General features: G+C 45.6%; 1 protein-coding gene across 3 annotated transcripts; it reads left to right on the forward strand.

Moving 5' to 3' along the window:
* The first annotated feature begins 418 nt into the window (after window positions 1-418).
* On the forward strand, window positions 419-14,605 carry dusp27 (dual specificity phosphatase 27). 3 transcript variants are annotated; one of them, XM_021309705.2, is made up of 6 exons: window positions 419-513; window positions 1,838-2,019; window positions 2,319-2,437; window positions 8,354-8,585; window positions 8,669-8,886; window positions 11,849-14,605. In XM_021309705.2, the coding sequence occupies exons 2-6, from the start codon at window positions 1,877-1,879 to the stop codon at window positions 14,578-14,580; spliced, it is 3,444 nt and encodes a 1,147-aa protein (XP_021165380.2). In that variant the 5' UTR covers window positions 419-513; window positions 1,838-1,876; the 3' UTR covers window positions 14,581-14,605. The 3 variants fall into 3 exon arrangements, with proteins under 3 accessions (XP_021165380.2, XP_021165381.2, XP_021165379.2); XM_021309706.2 differs by having other exon boundaries at window positions 420-513; window positions 1,838-2,001; XM_021309704.2 differs by lacking the exon at window positions 419-513 and adding an exon at window positions 722-916.
* Window positions 14,606-15,102: the final 497 nt, after the last annotated feature.

Raw genomic sequence — 15,102 nt, forward strand, 5'->3', positions numbered from 1 at the left:
AGGTCAGGTCTGGGGTGTTTGATGTTTCTCCAAGAGAAAGTAAAGAAGGAAGGAAAGATGGGAAGAAATGAGATAAAAGGAAAGGAAGGAAGTGAAGGAGCAAGGAGAGGTTTTCACAGCAAAACAACTGGAAAGTACGTAAACAGGAAGGAAACAAATAAATAAAGATGACGAGAAACTGGGAAACATGGAAAGAAAGAAATGCAGAAGGTTGGTGGTTTGGGACAAAGGAGGGAAGGAGACATAAAAGCAATTAGGAATGAGTACCAGAAAGGAAAGGAAAGAGGAAAGGAGAGCAGTAGGGGAGTAAAACTACTCGGATACCTGCAGCCGTGGTGTCGGGTGTCTGGACGTCCACAGGCCTGGTGGAGGAGGGGAGGAGGAGGAGGAGGAGGGGAGGAAGAGGCGAGGGTCTAAGTTTAGGAATCAGAGTCAGAGGGGCCTGGGTCCGCTTCACAGGAGCCGCTCCACCCACCAGGAGGTGAGAAAACGACCCCTGACCCCCACAGCCAGGTAAGGAGGCAGGTTTCTGCTGGCTCTGTCACGTTTTTACGCTTTTATTCCCGTCTGGTCTGAGATCTGCCGGCAGCACTTTGTGGCCCCGGAGGTTTCCTGCTGCTGCTGAGAGGCCCGCAGGCCGAGGCAGCTGCTGCCCCCGGCCTAAAATAGACCTGCTGGAAGGACAAACGCTCTGGATCCACGTCACGCTGGACCACCGGGGCCACTAAGCTCAGCTCGGTGGCGTTTTCATGTCAACAAGGAGCCGAGGCTCAGGTCGGTGTGAAGGAGGAGAGAGGAGAGCTGGAGGCGCCACCAGGAAGGCCTTAGATTAACGTTTAGACCTCCGTCTGGCTTCAGCGTTTTAGTTAAAACAGAGAAGAAGAAGAAAAACAGGCCAGAGGAGACATTTACCAACGTAAATCCTCACTGTATTGTTTAGTTTTTATTTATTGTTTACTTTTATCTCATCTTGTGTTGGTGTGGTCAGTATTTTATTATATTTAATAATTTTTACATTTATTTTTTTATTTTACTATTAATAATAATAATTGAACTTTTTTAATCTCACAATGGAGAAATTCACTTCTGCATCTTAACCCATCCCCTTGGGGAGCAATCAGGGGTTAAAGGTCTTGCTCAGGGACCCAGAATGGCAGCTTGTGGGAGTTGAACTCAGAACCTCTGGGACCGAAGATCTGTGCTCTAACCACTAGGCCACCACTCCCCTGAAATATTCCAGAATATCCCAAAAATATTCTTATTTTTGTCTCTTTAAATCAATTTATTCTATTTTATATATTTATTTTATTTTCTATAACTACGTTTAGTAAACTGTTGACATTTATATCAAGCATTTTATCTTATTTTTATTGCAACTAAATATTCCTCGTTTTTAATTCCAGTTTTTCTGTTATTGTTGTTTCCTTTTTGTTTTGTTTCTATGTGTCTTTATTTAGTATTTTACTCTGTTTAGGTAATTTTCAAATTGTTCAATGCTTTAGTCATTTATTTTTTATTTCATGGATTTTTGTATTACTTTGTTGTTTAATTGAGTTTTTCAGTATTTTATTTAATTTTTCTGCTCATTTCTAAACGTCTCAGTTCATTTATTTTTATTTGATTTTGTTAAATGAGCTAAGAAGTAAAATAAATTGGAATAAAATGTGTTAAACTTTTATCTCCAAGAAGAAAAAAGGCCTCAGATCTTCATTTTAAAAGCAGCAGAGATCATCATCGCAGCTTTAAAAAAAGGGATTCAGTGATTTGTTTCTTAAAAACGTTCCAGAGAAAACAAAAACCTGAAGAGCTGAACGGTTCTCTGCACCTCTGCCTTCAGGTGTGCTTCCGTCTCATTGGTGGAGAAAAGGAGGGATCCATGGAGCTGGCCAATGAAAGCAAGGAGCGCAGCGATCGGACGGTGCCTGATGGAGGAAAAGAGGAGGAGGAGGAGGAGACGGTGCGAGGAGTTCAGGCCCAGTACCTGCGCTGCCCGTCTCCCAGGTATGAAGAAGAGTCCTGGTAGCTCCGCCTCCTTTTATATCTCAGCCTTTCTGCTTTACCACTGTAAAAACATGAAGTTTTTACCCTTAACCTTTAATAATATGTAAACATGAAGCAAAGAGAAGATTTTAACACCTGAAGCGAAGCAGATCTGAAGAACTTTTGGGTTAAAGTCGGGTTTTCAGGGCAAGCTGAAGCTTTGCCTCCACATATGAAACAAAATCAACTCAGATTCCCATCATAACCGTCTGCTGAACCTCTTTAAAAGCATTTTTTTTAAATCGATAGCTTCTCTTGCCTCTCTGCTGTCCTGCCAGCTTCTCCACGGCCTCAGACTCCAGGTTCTCCATGATCTCCGGCTCCGACGCCGCCAGCATCTTCATGGAGCCCATCCACCTCTCCTCGGCCGTCGCTGCCAAGAAGATCATCAACGAAGGTGAGACGGCAGAACCTCGGGTCTTCATGGTCTGGTGACCAGGGGCGGTCCTAGCCAGGGGCCAACAGGGGCCCATGCACTGAGCTATATAATACACTGGAGTGCTGATTTTGCCGAGAAACTGAAGTCACTGGCCGCCATCTTGCTACTCCCTACTCTCACAGAATCCCATAGGATTTGGTTGCAACAACAAGCAGTTTTCTGGCTGTGTGAAAACGTTTCACAGGTAATTCTACAGTCAGTGGATGTACTAACACTATCAACTACTAGGAAATTAGGTGCTGAAATATTTTACATGTTATTCATATTAAATATATATATATGTATATATAAGTATGTGTATATGTATTTATGTATAGATATGTATACATATATGTAAATATATGTTTTTGAATATTGTTATTTATATATTTATAAATGTTATATATATATATATATATATATATATATATATATATATATATTTAAATAAATAAAATGCTAAATATTTCAGCACATTACTTTCTCAGTACTTGACAGTTTTAGAACATAACATAAAAGTATATGGCATTTGACATTTTAAAAGTTTTAAGCCTCCCCTAAATATGAGAAAATCCTCGTTATTCGATGCTGTAGCGCACATATTCCCTAGTTACTGGGGGAAAATAGGGAGTACCAATATGGCGGCTGGTGGCTTCAAAGCGACTCGTAACAGTAACAGCCGGCGATTAGCACTCCAGTGTATTATATAGCTCAGTGGGCCCATGCCCCAGTAGAAATGGTCCTGGCCCCTGTACTAAAGACATAACATTAAATACACTTCTTCTAATTTTCTACAATGGCAAAGAAACCATAACTGATTGGTCACTTTGACCAATTTTATTTTTTACCTATTCAGTTTTACTTCAAGAAGAATTAAAAAATTGAGATGTTTCACGTTTAGCTTTATACACTGCAAAAAGGGAACTTAAAGTACAATTTTCTTGAAATTAGTGTATTTTTCCTTGATTTGAATAGCTACACAAGACCGTTTGCCAATGGAGTGAGTATTTTCACCCCTAAAATAAGATTATTAGACATCCTGCACTTAAAATAAGATAATGTAGATGAATTGTTCTTATTTTAAGTGCAAAAATCTTGTTCCATTGGCAAATAGTCTTATTTACCTGGTCAAATCAAGGAAAAATACACAACTTTAAGAAAATTTTACTTACTTTGCGTTCCCTTTTTGCAGTGTAGCCGTATTGAGCTAGAGGCAAAGTTTTCATCTGCTTGATCAGGGGTCTAACCTCTGTTGTTAGTTGAGTTTATCAGCGTAAAGGGGTTAATAGCTATTGATTTACACTACTTTGTGTTGGTTTTTCTCATAAAATCTCAATAAAAATACATTGAAATCTGTGGCTGTAAAGCAACAAAATGTGGAAAAGTTCAGACTGGTCAAAGATAAAGGTGGATAAAGGAAGTTGAACCTTTTTAAAGCAGTTCCAGAGCCACATGTGGCTCACTTAATATTATTACACAGTTAAATATTGCCATTTTATTGTTTCATTTTTTTGCTCTGTGCCCCAGCTTGGTCCCCCTGGTAAATTTGGTCTAGAACCGCTGCTGCTGGTGACGCTTTCACTGACAGGAAAATGTCACCTCTAGCTTCTGACTGGGGAACATTTGTAGAAATATTGACTTTTTAATGTGACGCTTTGTATAACCGCTGTTAGCCGCACCAGCTTTAAAAAAATCGACTGAAACGTCTTTGTAAGATAAATCCAGCTCAGTCCGATCAGACAGAGAACATCTGTGAAGACCAATGTTCAAGTCCTGCCACAGATTCCCAGTTGCCTATTGGTCTGGACTTTGACTAGGCCATCCCATAGAGCCTCAATGTCCTGCAGCAAGGTGAACCTCCTGCCCAGGATGTATCTATTTAGCTCCATCTACCTTCTGAAGAAAGCCTCTCCGCAGCATGACGCTGCCACTACCGTGCTCCGCCAGCCAGTGGCGCCTCCAGAAATGTTTCATAGGGGTGGCCAGATGGGGCCCCTCAAACTCTTGGGGTGGCACTGAAACTAAAGCCATAATTTCAAGATTTTATTCTACTGTTGTAGTAAAGCTGCATGTAGAAAACTATCTTAACTAGACTTAAGTAAACGTCTACTAATATCTTTTGGTTTTTAATGTTTTTTTTTGGGGGGAGGGTTTTTAATGTTCCTAATGATCTAATGTGCATAGATCAATAACAGTACAGTTAACATTTTCAGTTGAACAACAATTCCTTTTTATTTTGTAATTATATTTAGATTAAGGTGCACATTTATAAATTTATTGGAGAACAAAACAGTAGGGAAAAGTAGATACTGGCAGATACAAATAAAAGCGCGATAGAAGAGTGGTTGCCTACAATTTACACTGGCCAGTGGGGTGGCCAGGACATGGCAAGGGGGGGGGCATGACCACCCCTGGCCACCCCCTGGTGGCGCCCCTGCCGCCAGCCTGGAGCTGCTTCTTTCCCACGTCTGCTGTGTCTCCTATGCATATTTCTTCCTACTCTTCCAGATTTTTGGAGCCCATGATTAATCAACCTGAGCTGTGGGTCTCTACAGCTCCTCCAGTTACCACGGACCTCTCGGCTGCTTGTCTCTTTGCCCAGCATGTTGGTTGTTTTATAAACATTTTTTTTTTAAAGGCTTGAAGCTGCGGGGTTTGGACGAGGCCAGCACGTTTCTCTCCCCTCATCCAGATGCAGAACGTGGGTTAATCAAGCCTCTGAACGCTCCTCGCTCCCAGACGAGGACACGCTCCCCACCGGAGGAGCAGACTGACACTAATTGAAGAAATTAGCCCCGGTGGCACATCTCTAAGATCATCTCCAGTGTCAGTCTTGGCTTGGCAGCTTAATGGACGATCCCTGTTCCGTCTGCAGGGGGATGTTTTCTGCATGAACTGGAGGTTTATTACAGGGCGGCGGCGTTCGGGAGCAACAGGAACACGAGTGGCTGTTTTCCAGGATGACAGTCGGAGTGCTTTTATTCCCTCTGGGGACCCGAAGATGCGCCATCAGCCTGCATGTATTATAGTAGTCACACCACGGGGGAGCCTATAGCTTCACCCTTAATGGAGACTTTTCATTTTTAATGTGAGCCTCTGTGCTTCAGGGAGAGTTTATCACCACCAGTTAGATAATTTCCTCTGCTGAATTCATTTATGATTGGATTCTAAGAGATAAACGTCCTAAATCTGAGTTCATCCTCGCTGCTGCAGTCAAATTTAGGAGGAAAACCAGCCAGGTGCTGCTAAAGGAATTCATTGAGTATCAGACCTGGCGTCTCTATAAAAGCAATAATTTGGTCTGAAGCGCCCAGATGTGTGCAAGACTTCAGCGACGTCCGAGTAAATTCACCCCAATGTCAAGAATGTGAAATACTTAGAGAACTTAACCACCACCAGAGATCCAACTCAGACTCTGTGGGCGTCGGTTAGCTTGTTAGCTGTTAGCGTTAGCGACAGAAGAAGCAGAAAAACTAAAATATAACCTATTGGGAAGGCTTGAAGTTAAATCTAAAGAAAGCCCACAACTTCTGGAGCGGAGTCAGCTGGACAGATGAGACCTTAAAACTCTGTGCCATGTTTGAACTGAACCGAACACACTGAGGGCCGGTCCTTTTGGCCCTTCTGGGGCAGGAAACGAACACGGAAAAGTAGTTTTCCATAGGAAAGGAGGTTTTGTGACTCGGCTAAATTATAGACGCCAACAGGAAGTCACCCTTGCTGGTTTGATCGGGTCGCTAATCTACAACGTTTCATAAGTCTTGCAGAGCCGGACCAAAACCAAAATAAATTGGGATATAAAACGTATAAAGTCGGCAGGCAGAGATGACCAGGAGAAATGGGCTCTGATTACGTCTCTGTCTCACCAACTCCACCGCTATACGGACAAGAGGAGACGTAAAATGTTCCTAACAGAGCACTTTGCTCTCAGACTGCAGGTCTGCTGGTGGTTCCTAGAGTCTCTAAAAGTAGAATGGGAGGCAGATCCTTTAGCTATCAGGCTCCTCTCCTGTGGAACCAACTCCCAGTTTTGGTCTGTGAGGCAGACACCCTGTCTATTTTTAAGACTAATGTTAAAACTTTCCTTTTTGACAAAGCTTCTAGTTAGAGTGGCTCATGTTACCCTGAGCTATCTCTATATTTATGCTGCTATAGGCTTAGGCTATTGGAGGACATCAGGGTCTATTTCTCTCACTCTGCTAAGTTCTCCTACTGCTCTCCAGTCTGCGTTGTTTGTTGTTATTTCAGCTTTTAACTTTTTGTTCTGTCATTTTTCTCTTCATAGAAGGTACACCTGGTCTGGTGTTCTGTTAGCTGTGACATCATCAGGGAAGGCAGATCATCCTCTATTACCATCTAACATAGAAAGTGCTCCTGGATTACTTTTTGTTCTCTGTCAGTTTTCTCTTCATAGAAGGTACACCTGGTCTGGCGTTCTGTTAGCTGTGACATCATCAGGGAAGGCAGATCATCCTCTATTACCATCTAACATAGAAAGTACTCCTGGGTCAATGTGAGCTTCTGAGCTTTCTGTGTCTCTGCTCTGTATTCTCTAAGCCCCAGTGGGTCGAGGCAGATGAGCGTTCACACTGAGCCTGGTTCTGGTTCTGCTGGAGGTTCTCCTCCCTGTTAAAGGGGAGTTTTCCTCTCCACTGTCGCTTCATGCATGCTCAGTATGAGGGATTGCTGCAAAGCCATCAACAATGCAGATGACTGTCCACTGTGGCTCTACGCTCTTTCAGGAGGAGTGAATGCTGCTTGGAGAGACTTGATGCAACCTGCTGGGTTTCCTTAGAGAGGAAACTTTCTGACCAATCTGGAGGATTTGATGGAGTCTGACTTTGGAAAGTGCCTTGAGATGACGTTATTATGAATTGGTGCTATATAAACTAAAATTTAGTTGAATTAAATTAAAAACATAATTCAGTTCAGGGTTTGATTTGTTCTTCTCTAAGCCAGGGGTTCCCAAATTTTTCACCCTGGGACCCCCAAAATAACAGCGTCAGTGACTGGTGATCCCCATTGTTTGGTGAGGGGTGAGGAGTTCTTTTTTATGGAAACTGAAAATTAGGTCTTAAAATTATTAGAACTCAAAAAAAAATTGGGGAAGGAAATACTAAATTATTTTAGCATCAATCAATTCATCTTGCGACACCCCGGGGGGTCCTGACTGCCACTTTGGGAACCCCCCTAAACTTTTAGACCACTGATAGCTCATTGGTGGGGTTTATCTTTAACTGGTCCTGTTGTGTTGTTCAGAATGCAGTCAGGAGCGTAATAATCTGGGTTTAATGAACCTATAAATGATTACCAATCATTAAACTATTCATTTATGAGATCTGATCTCTTCTCAGCAGTGCCGTTCATCCATGTTTCTTCTGTGGTGGTCGGGCATGTACAGTAGCCTCGAACGCAACATGGGGCAAGGATTTTCATCCCTCCTAGGCTTTGGTTTACGAAGAAAAATACATCTGCAGCCACTCTGTAGAGATTTGAGCAGTTTTATGACACTTTATTCCCCGAAAGCCCATAAAACACAGATAAAGATAAAATCCCTCTCTAGTTAATAATAACATAGCCTGTGATTGTTTGCAGGGATAAAACCAAAGTAGGAAAGGTGCGTGTGTGTGGGGTGAATCCACCTAGAACAATGAAGCATTTCAACACAAACATCTCTCAGCATCATTAAGGCATGGTGGTGGTAGTGTGATGATATGGGTTGTTATAGATCTCTATCTTAGACTTTACGACCGGATCAAGTCAGACAGTGATCAAGATGGTTCTGCTGTTGGTCGTTGGGAGAAGCTCGTTTCTTCACTGCCAGCTCTGGGTTTTATGGGATTTTAAAGTAAAAGGCAGCTTTGCAAACACTCAGTGATTGTCTTCTGGAATCAGAGCTGCCGCCCCGGGCCGTCCGGACCGAGTCCATCCCAGAGTCCATGCTGGAGTCGGCCGAGCAGCTGATGGTGGAGGACCTCTACAACCGCGTCCGGGACATGATCGACGACCGCAGCGCCTACAACACCCCCTGCGTGCTGGACATCCAGAGAGCCATGATCCAGGACCGCCTGGAGTCTCCCATCAACCCCGTGGACGAGGTGTGGCCCAACATCTACATCGCTGAGAAGTGAGTCGCCCCGCATGGAGGACGTTTTTTCGTTGTGAGGTCAGAGGAGTGTCTGAATGCCTTGTTTTTCTATTAAATTTCAGATCCGTCGCAGTGAACAAGGCCCGTCTGAAGAGAATGGGCATCACGCACATCCTGAACACCGCCCACGGCACCGGGGTCTACACCAACGAGTCCTTCTACGCCGGCATGAACATCCAGTACAAGGGGATCGAGGTGGACGACTTCCCTGACGCCGACATCGCCGCTCACTTCCGGCCCACGGCCGAGTTCCTGGACGAGGCTCTGCTCACGCACAAAGGTGAGAAATGGTCTGGTGGAGCCTTCATCTTCACTCCGGCTCATAGATAGATTTTAGAGACCTGCTCTTTTCCACTGAAAGTCCTTCACACCTCAGTGATCTTGAACCATGCAGAGCTTTTCAGACACCATGTTGCTTCTCAGCTATCGGTGCCATCTCGGCCTGCCAACCACAGGGATTACCTCCTTTAGCAGTTCTCCTCCCAGACTTTGGAGTTGGCAGCTGCCTCCCTTTTGCAATGGCAACCCCAGATGTTTAGACTAGCTTTGCCCTCATTGCAAACACCACAAGTCTTCTTCTGTTTGAAAACCTTTTCTTTATTTGTCATGACATGAAGCACTTTGGGAAAAAAGTCACACTCCTTGAGTTTGTCACTTTATAACCAGAGACTGTGTTTTTCATCTTTGTACACCTTCCTTTTTGGATAGCTCCGGATCATTTTTAGATTAAATTAGATTAGATTAAACTTTATTGTCATTACACAGGTACAGGTACAAGGCAACGAAATGCAGTTTAGGTTTAACCAGAAGTGCAATAGCAGCAAGTGCAGGATAAACAATGGTTCCATATGTACAGGACATGGGTTTTTACTGAATAAATATAGAGATGGATACTATTATAAACAGAATTTTACTGATAGATTTGTCCTATGAATATAATATATAGATAACTAGTATTGTGAACTAAATTTACAGCTGGATATGTACCGTATATAATATACAGGTGGATATTACTATAAATAGAGTTTTACAAATATGTACAATAGCATAATATACAGATGATTGTTATTATAACAGAGTTTACATGTACTATGAATATATGTACAGATGGCTATTACTAGTATTACTATAGGCAGAATTGTGAGCATAATATACAGGTGGCTATTACTATAGAATGAATAAATAAAGCTTGGACAGAAGCTATCTAAATTAAAGTGCAGTGGAAGGTAATTGCATATTACAGTTAAAGTACGGTATTGCAAATGTATATGTAAACAATTGGTACTGTGAATAAACAGTCAGCAGTGCAAATCAATATTTAGTGATAGTTAGTAGTGCAAGATGCATGTGACCAGTTGTTACAATAGTAACAGTCAGGAGTGCAGGTGAACATTACAGTCTTGTAAATAACAGAATAACAAAATGGAGGTATGTGTGAGGAGGGAGAGGAGAGTCTATCAGTGAGAGTTAGAGTTCAATAAAGAGACAGCTCTGGGGAAGAAGCTGTTCTTTAGTCTGCTGGTTCTGGTCCGGAGGCACCTGAAACGCCTGCCGGAGGGCAGGAGAGATGTGAGCTCCAGTCCTCGAGTGTCCCTGATCCAACATACCTGAGTCAAACGGCTGAATTATCTCCTCAGTCTGCAGTCAGGTTCTCCAGAGTCCTGCAGATGACCTGGTTATTTGACTCAGGTGTGTTTGAAGCAGAGACACATAAACGTTGCTGGACACCTGCTCTGAAGGACTGGAGTCTTTAAACATCAACTTAAGGTTCACAGATTCTCAAATGTGCTCCATGTTCTGGACTTGGACTAGGCCATCCTAACACATGTGTCTGCACAGATGTAAACCATCCCATAATATCTCTGGCTGTACGTCTCGCTGGAAGGTGAACCTTCAGCCCAGTCTGAGGTCTCCTGGTAGGTCTACAGGAGGTCCATCCTCTCTCCAGGTCCAGATGGCGGATTGATCCGAGCTCTGGGAGACGTTCAAAGTTTAGGATGTTGTTGTAGGACCTGACCCTGATTTAAACTGGACCAGAACTTCCTCTCTGACCCGTCTGCTGGGTTCCTTGGTCTCCACGATGCTGGTTCTTCTCTAATGGTCTCTGAAGAACCTCTGAGGCCAGAAACAGAACATATGCATGTATACTGAAGTTAAGTTTCACCCAGCTGGACTCTGTTTACGGGTCGGTTGTCTTCTGAAGGTTATTTAGTTGAGTTTATCAGCGTAAAGAGGGTAATAGCTATTGATTTACACTACTTTGTGTTGGGTTGTCTCAATAAATCTCAATAAAAATACAATGAACTCTGTGGCTGTAAAGCAACAAAATGTGGAAAGTTCAAGTTTAGGAGTTTTATTTGATACAAATGTTTTATTAGGATGAATTACTATTGTCGTCACCATTTAGTGTCCATTCAAGCTGAAACTAATGGGGCTTAGTGTAAGACAGGTCAGCGGTCTCTCAGCGCCGTGCTGAGCAAAGATAAAGGTGGATAATGGAAGTTGAACCTTTTTAAAGCAGCCAGAGTTTTCATTTTGTCTGATTCAAAACGTCTTATCGCTGCTCTCTCTATGTCAAGAACATTTTAAGACATTTCTAAGAGAGAGAATGGAAAAAAAACCTTTAGAGCACCTATCCAATAAGTATTATTTCATGTGGCATTGAAACATTGGGGTTGTTTCCACTAACATATGCAAATGAGCAGTAGGAAGTCAACATTTCCCTTAAATTCCCTCATTCCCAGAATCCCCGTCTGGGAATGAGACTGGGATTCTGGGAAATAAACTCCTCAAAAGGTTTGGTTTGTTGGCTTTTCCGAGGTGTTCTGAGGTTGGCAGATGATTTTTATTTACTCGTTCATCTTGTATTAACCCTCAAGGATAACACACAAAGCACCCATTTCATTACATTCAACTAAAAGCAGAGAGAGTGAGTGTGTGTGTGTCCCTGAGCGGCAGTCATCGCTGACGCACACAAAGATCCAGAATAGCTGATATTTAATGTGTATCACCCGTTTTCTGAGAATGTTTTATGAAGCCTGCAGATCAGAGTTCCTTGGAAAATGAAGAAAATCTCCAGTGTAGTTATTCATTGGGTTCACCTCAGGAGAATCAGCCTCTGGTTTAACACAAGATCTTCAATTTCTAAGACTTCTTTTTTTTTTCCTTGGAATACACAACTAAATTATGTACCGTCCTTTAAAGCCGCGTGTTTATGCCCTACTGCTTGTTTTGCTTTGCAGGAAAAGTCCTGGTCGTCTCCATGATGGGCGTCAGCCGGCCCGCCATTCTGGTGGCGTCCTACCTGATGATCTTCCAGAACATGACGATCATGGAGGCCCTGACCGCCATCCGGGAAAAACGCGCCGTCAACCCCAACGAGGGCTTCCTGAAGCAGCTGAGGGAGTTCAACGAGAACCTGCTGGAGGAGCGCGAGGACGACGACGAGACGCTCAGCCAGTGCTCCGTGATCGATGCTCGCGCCCGCGCCCGGATCTTCGGTGAGGCGGAAGGAGACGACGACGATGATGAGACGGATAAAGAGGAAGAGCAGAGCATGGTGGGGGTGAAGGCTCGGTCCATCATGATGGAGGAGGAGGAGGATTCAGAGAGCGTGATGAGCAGCGTCGCTTCTTCTGCAGCGGCGGCGGCCCTCCGCAGTGGACTGATCCAGAACGGCGTTCAGAGCCAGGAGTCGGGTCAACAGGAGATAGTCCTGCCGGACCAGACGGCCAGGGAGGACGGAGGCGAGGAAGATGACGACGACGGCTTGGACAGCATGATCCGCGAGTGGCAGCGCAGAAATGAGCGGTACCAGAGCGATGAGTGGTGGGAGGCCCAGCTAAACGGCGAGGAGGAGGAGGACGGGGGCTCTGTCAAGAAGACGAAGCAAGAAGACGGCGAAGCGGAGAGCGTCACCAGCGAGGACATACGAGCTGTTAAAGAGAGGCTGAAGAAAAGAAACAAGAGAGCGTCCTCGGACGCCATGTCCACCTCCAGCTGCACGAGCTACTCCGACCTTTGGAAGCAGCGTCTGAAAGAGATCGAGGAACAAGCCGCGGCTCGCTACCGCAAGAAAGAGGACGAGGACGGCGGCGAGAGCACGGCTACGGAGGGAGGACACAGGAACATGGACGTCGAAATCGACAGCATCCTCTCTGACTCCAGCTCCATGTACAACTTCTGCCAGAAGAACAAGGAGAAGATGACGCCTTTGGAGCGTTGGCGCGTCAAGAGGATCCAGTTTGGCTGGAACAAGAAGGACCGAGAGGACGGAGAGAAAAGCTCTGTGGCCGACGGCGAGGAGGAGCCCAGGGCGCCGCCGTCCTTCCAGGACGTCAACCTGACGGCCTACCAGGCGTGGAAGCTGCGGCAGCAGAAACGTCTCGGCGAGGAGAACACCGATGAGATTCTGGAGCTGAGCCGCGGCGAGGACTCCGCCGCCATCAAACGGCGGCAAAGACGCGAGGAGATTCTGGAGCGCTCGAAGAAAACCTTGGAGGAAAGTCAGTCCCTGTGTGGGGACACAGAAAGCTGCGTCAGCGGTGGAACCATACCGCTGTCGGCTTTCTGGGCCGGAGCCGGCGTCACGGCACCGCCGAGTGTGGCCAACGACGACAACGTGTCCATGCTGAGCGGCAGATCGTCCGCTATCTCCTCGGTTTCACAGCCTCGAAGCACCAGGTACGCTCAGTCCGCTGTCCAAGCGGTGCCTCCGATCCTCCCGGTCCCAACGGTGCAAGGGCCTGGAGGGGAACCGATGGTGAACCTGGCCAGCATACAGAACTGGATCGCCAACGTTGTGACTGAAACGATCAAGCAGAAGCAAAGCGAGATGAGCCTGCCGCCGCCGTCCTGCGCCGGGTCTGAGCTCAGCTTCGGCGCAGCGCCGAGCATGCTAGCCGGCCGAGGCTTGGAGGATGACAGAGCCTCCTCGCTGAGCGGGGCGTCGTACTCCAGCGCTTTCTCCAAGGGCCGCGGCAGAGCAACGTCCGTCCTCTCGGGTCCGGCGTCGAGCAGCGTCTCCGGTCTGAGCGGGCGACACTCGACTATTGGTTCGGACGTAGGCTCCAAGAAAAGCAAGATCACCACCACCAGCGTTCCTCTCTTCAGCCTCTTCCAAGACCAGGTGAACCTCGGCAAACTGGATGCCATAGAGAAGGAGATCAAGTCCGAAATGAGGGGCAAAATGGAAACCTACGAAAAGAAGAAGATCCTGGAAGACAACAAACGCAGCACTCTGTACAAGAAAAAGAAGCCAAAGGAAGACGAGGACGAGGAACAGGACAGAAAGAGGAAAGAGGAGGAGTTTCTGGAGGAAACAAAGAAGAAGGAGAAGCCGAAGCGGAGTTACGGCCTTTCCGGCTGCCTGAATCTCAACCCGGCTTTGGAGAAAGACAGGAACACCAGCATCGACGACTGGCTAAAAAGCGTGAGGCCTCCTTCAAAGAAGTTGTCCTCGGCTGGCGAAGCCGATCCGTCTCAGGATCCGTACGACGATCTCGAAGCCTCCGCTTCCGAGTTTGACTTCTCGAGTCACAGAGGCTCCTATGCTGAAGAAGAAGACGATGAGGGAACGTTCGGCGTACCGTCCAGATATCAGCCGAGGTTCCAGGAAGATCCATCGAGCGACGATGCCGACTACTCCTGCAATGGCTTCACCCACAGGTTGAGCCGAGCAGGGAGATCCTACGGAGCCTACGAGGAGAGCGAGGAGGGAGCAGAGAGCTTCTCAGCCAGCAGGAGATCCGCTCGTCGTTCACGAAACGAGGGCAGCGAGACAGAAGGGAGCCGAAGGAGGACAGAGGAGGCTGCCGAAGACGAGGAGGACGACATCGCCACCTTCATCGCTCAAACCAGACAGAGGATCAGGGCCCGGGCGGCCGCGGAGGCCGAGGACGACGAGGTCCTGGCGGCATGGAGGGCCCAGCAGGAAGCAAAGTCCCAACGCCGAATCTTGGAACATGAAGAATGAGAACTTTGGCTGAATTAGTCCGCCCCGAAAAAAACAACCGTTTCTAATGCCGATCAAGTCCCAACGCTAATAAGGCTAAATTACTGATGTCGTTTGGACAGGTTTTCCGCATCTGGCTTTAGCTTCTTTCCTTTTTTTTTTTCAATTGGTGTTTAAAATCTCTGTCGCCATCTACTGGCCGCACATGAGTATTACAGCGTTTGATTTTCTGCCTGAGCAGTAATTTCACTTTTACAAACAAAGGGAAAATATCAATTTGTGAGAGTCTGTAGCAGAGTTTGCCTAAAACAGGAACCCATTGTTCTCTTCCCTTCATGCATTTAGATTCAAACGAGGAGGAAACGTTTGCGGACAATCGTACCAAAAAAGATAATTTTATTTCTTCTTTTGCACCAGTGTGAAATGGAAAGCCGTCATCATTTAGATACGAGCTCACGATGACGTAAAACTACTGATAAAAGGAATGTTTTTCTTGGTTTTTACTGCTGTAATTTAATGATTTTAATAAATGTTATCAGAAAC

Source organism: Fundulus heteroclitus, chromosome 24 (assembly GCF_011125445.2).
Source record: "Fundulus heteroclitus isolate FHET01 chromosome 24, MU-UCD_Fhet_4.1, whole genome shotgun sequence".
Lineage (NCBI taxonomy): Eukaryota > Metazoa > Chordata > Actinopteri > Cyprinodontiformes > Fundulidae > Fundulus > Fundulus heteroclitus.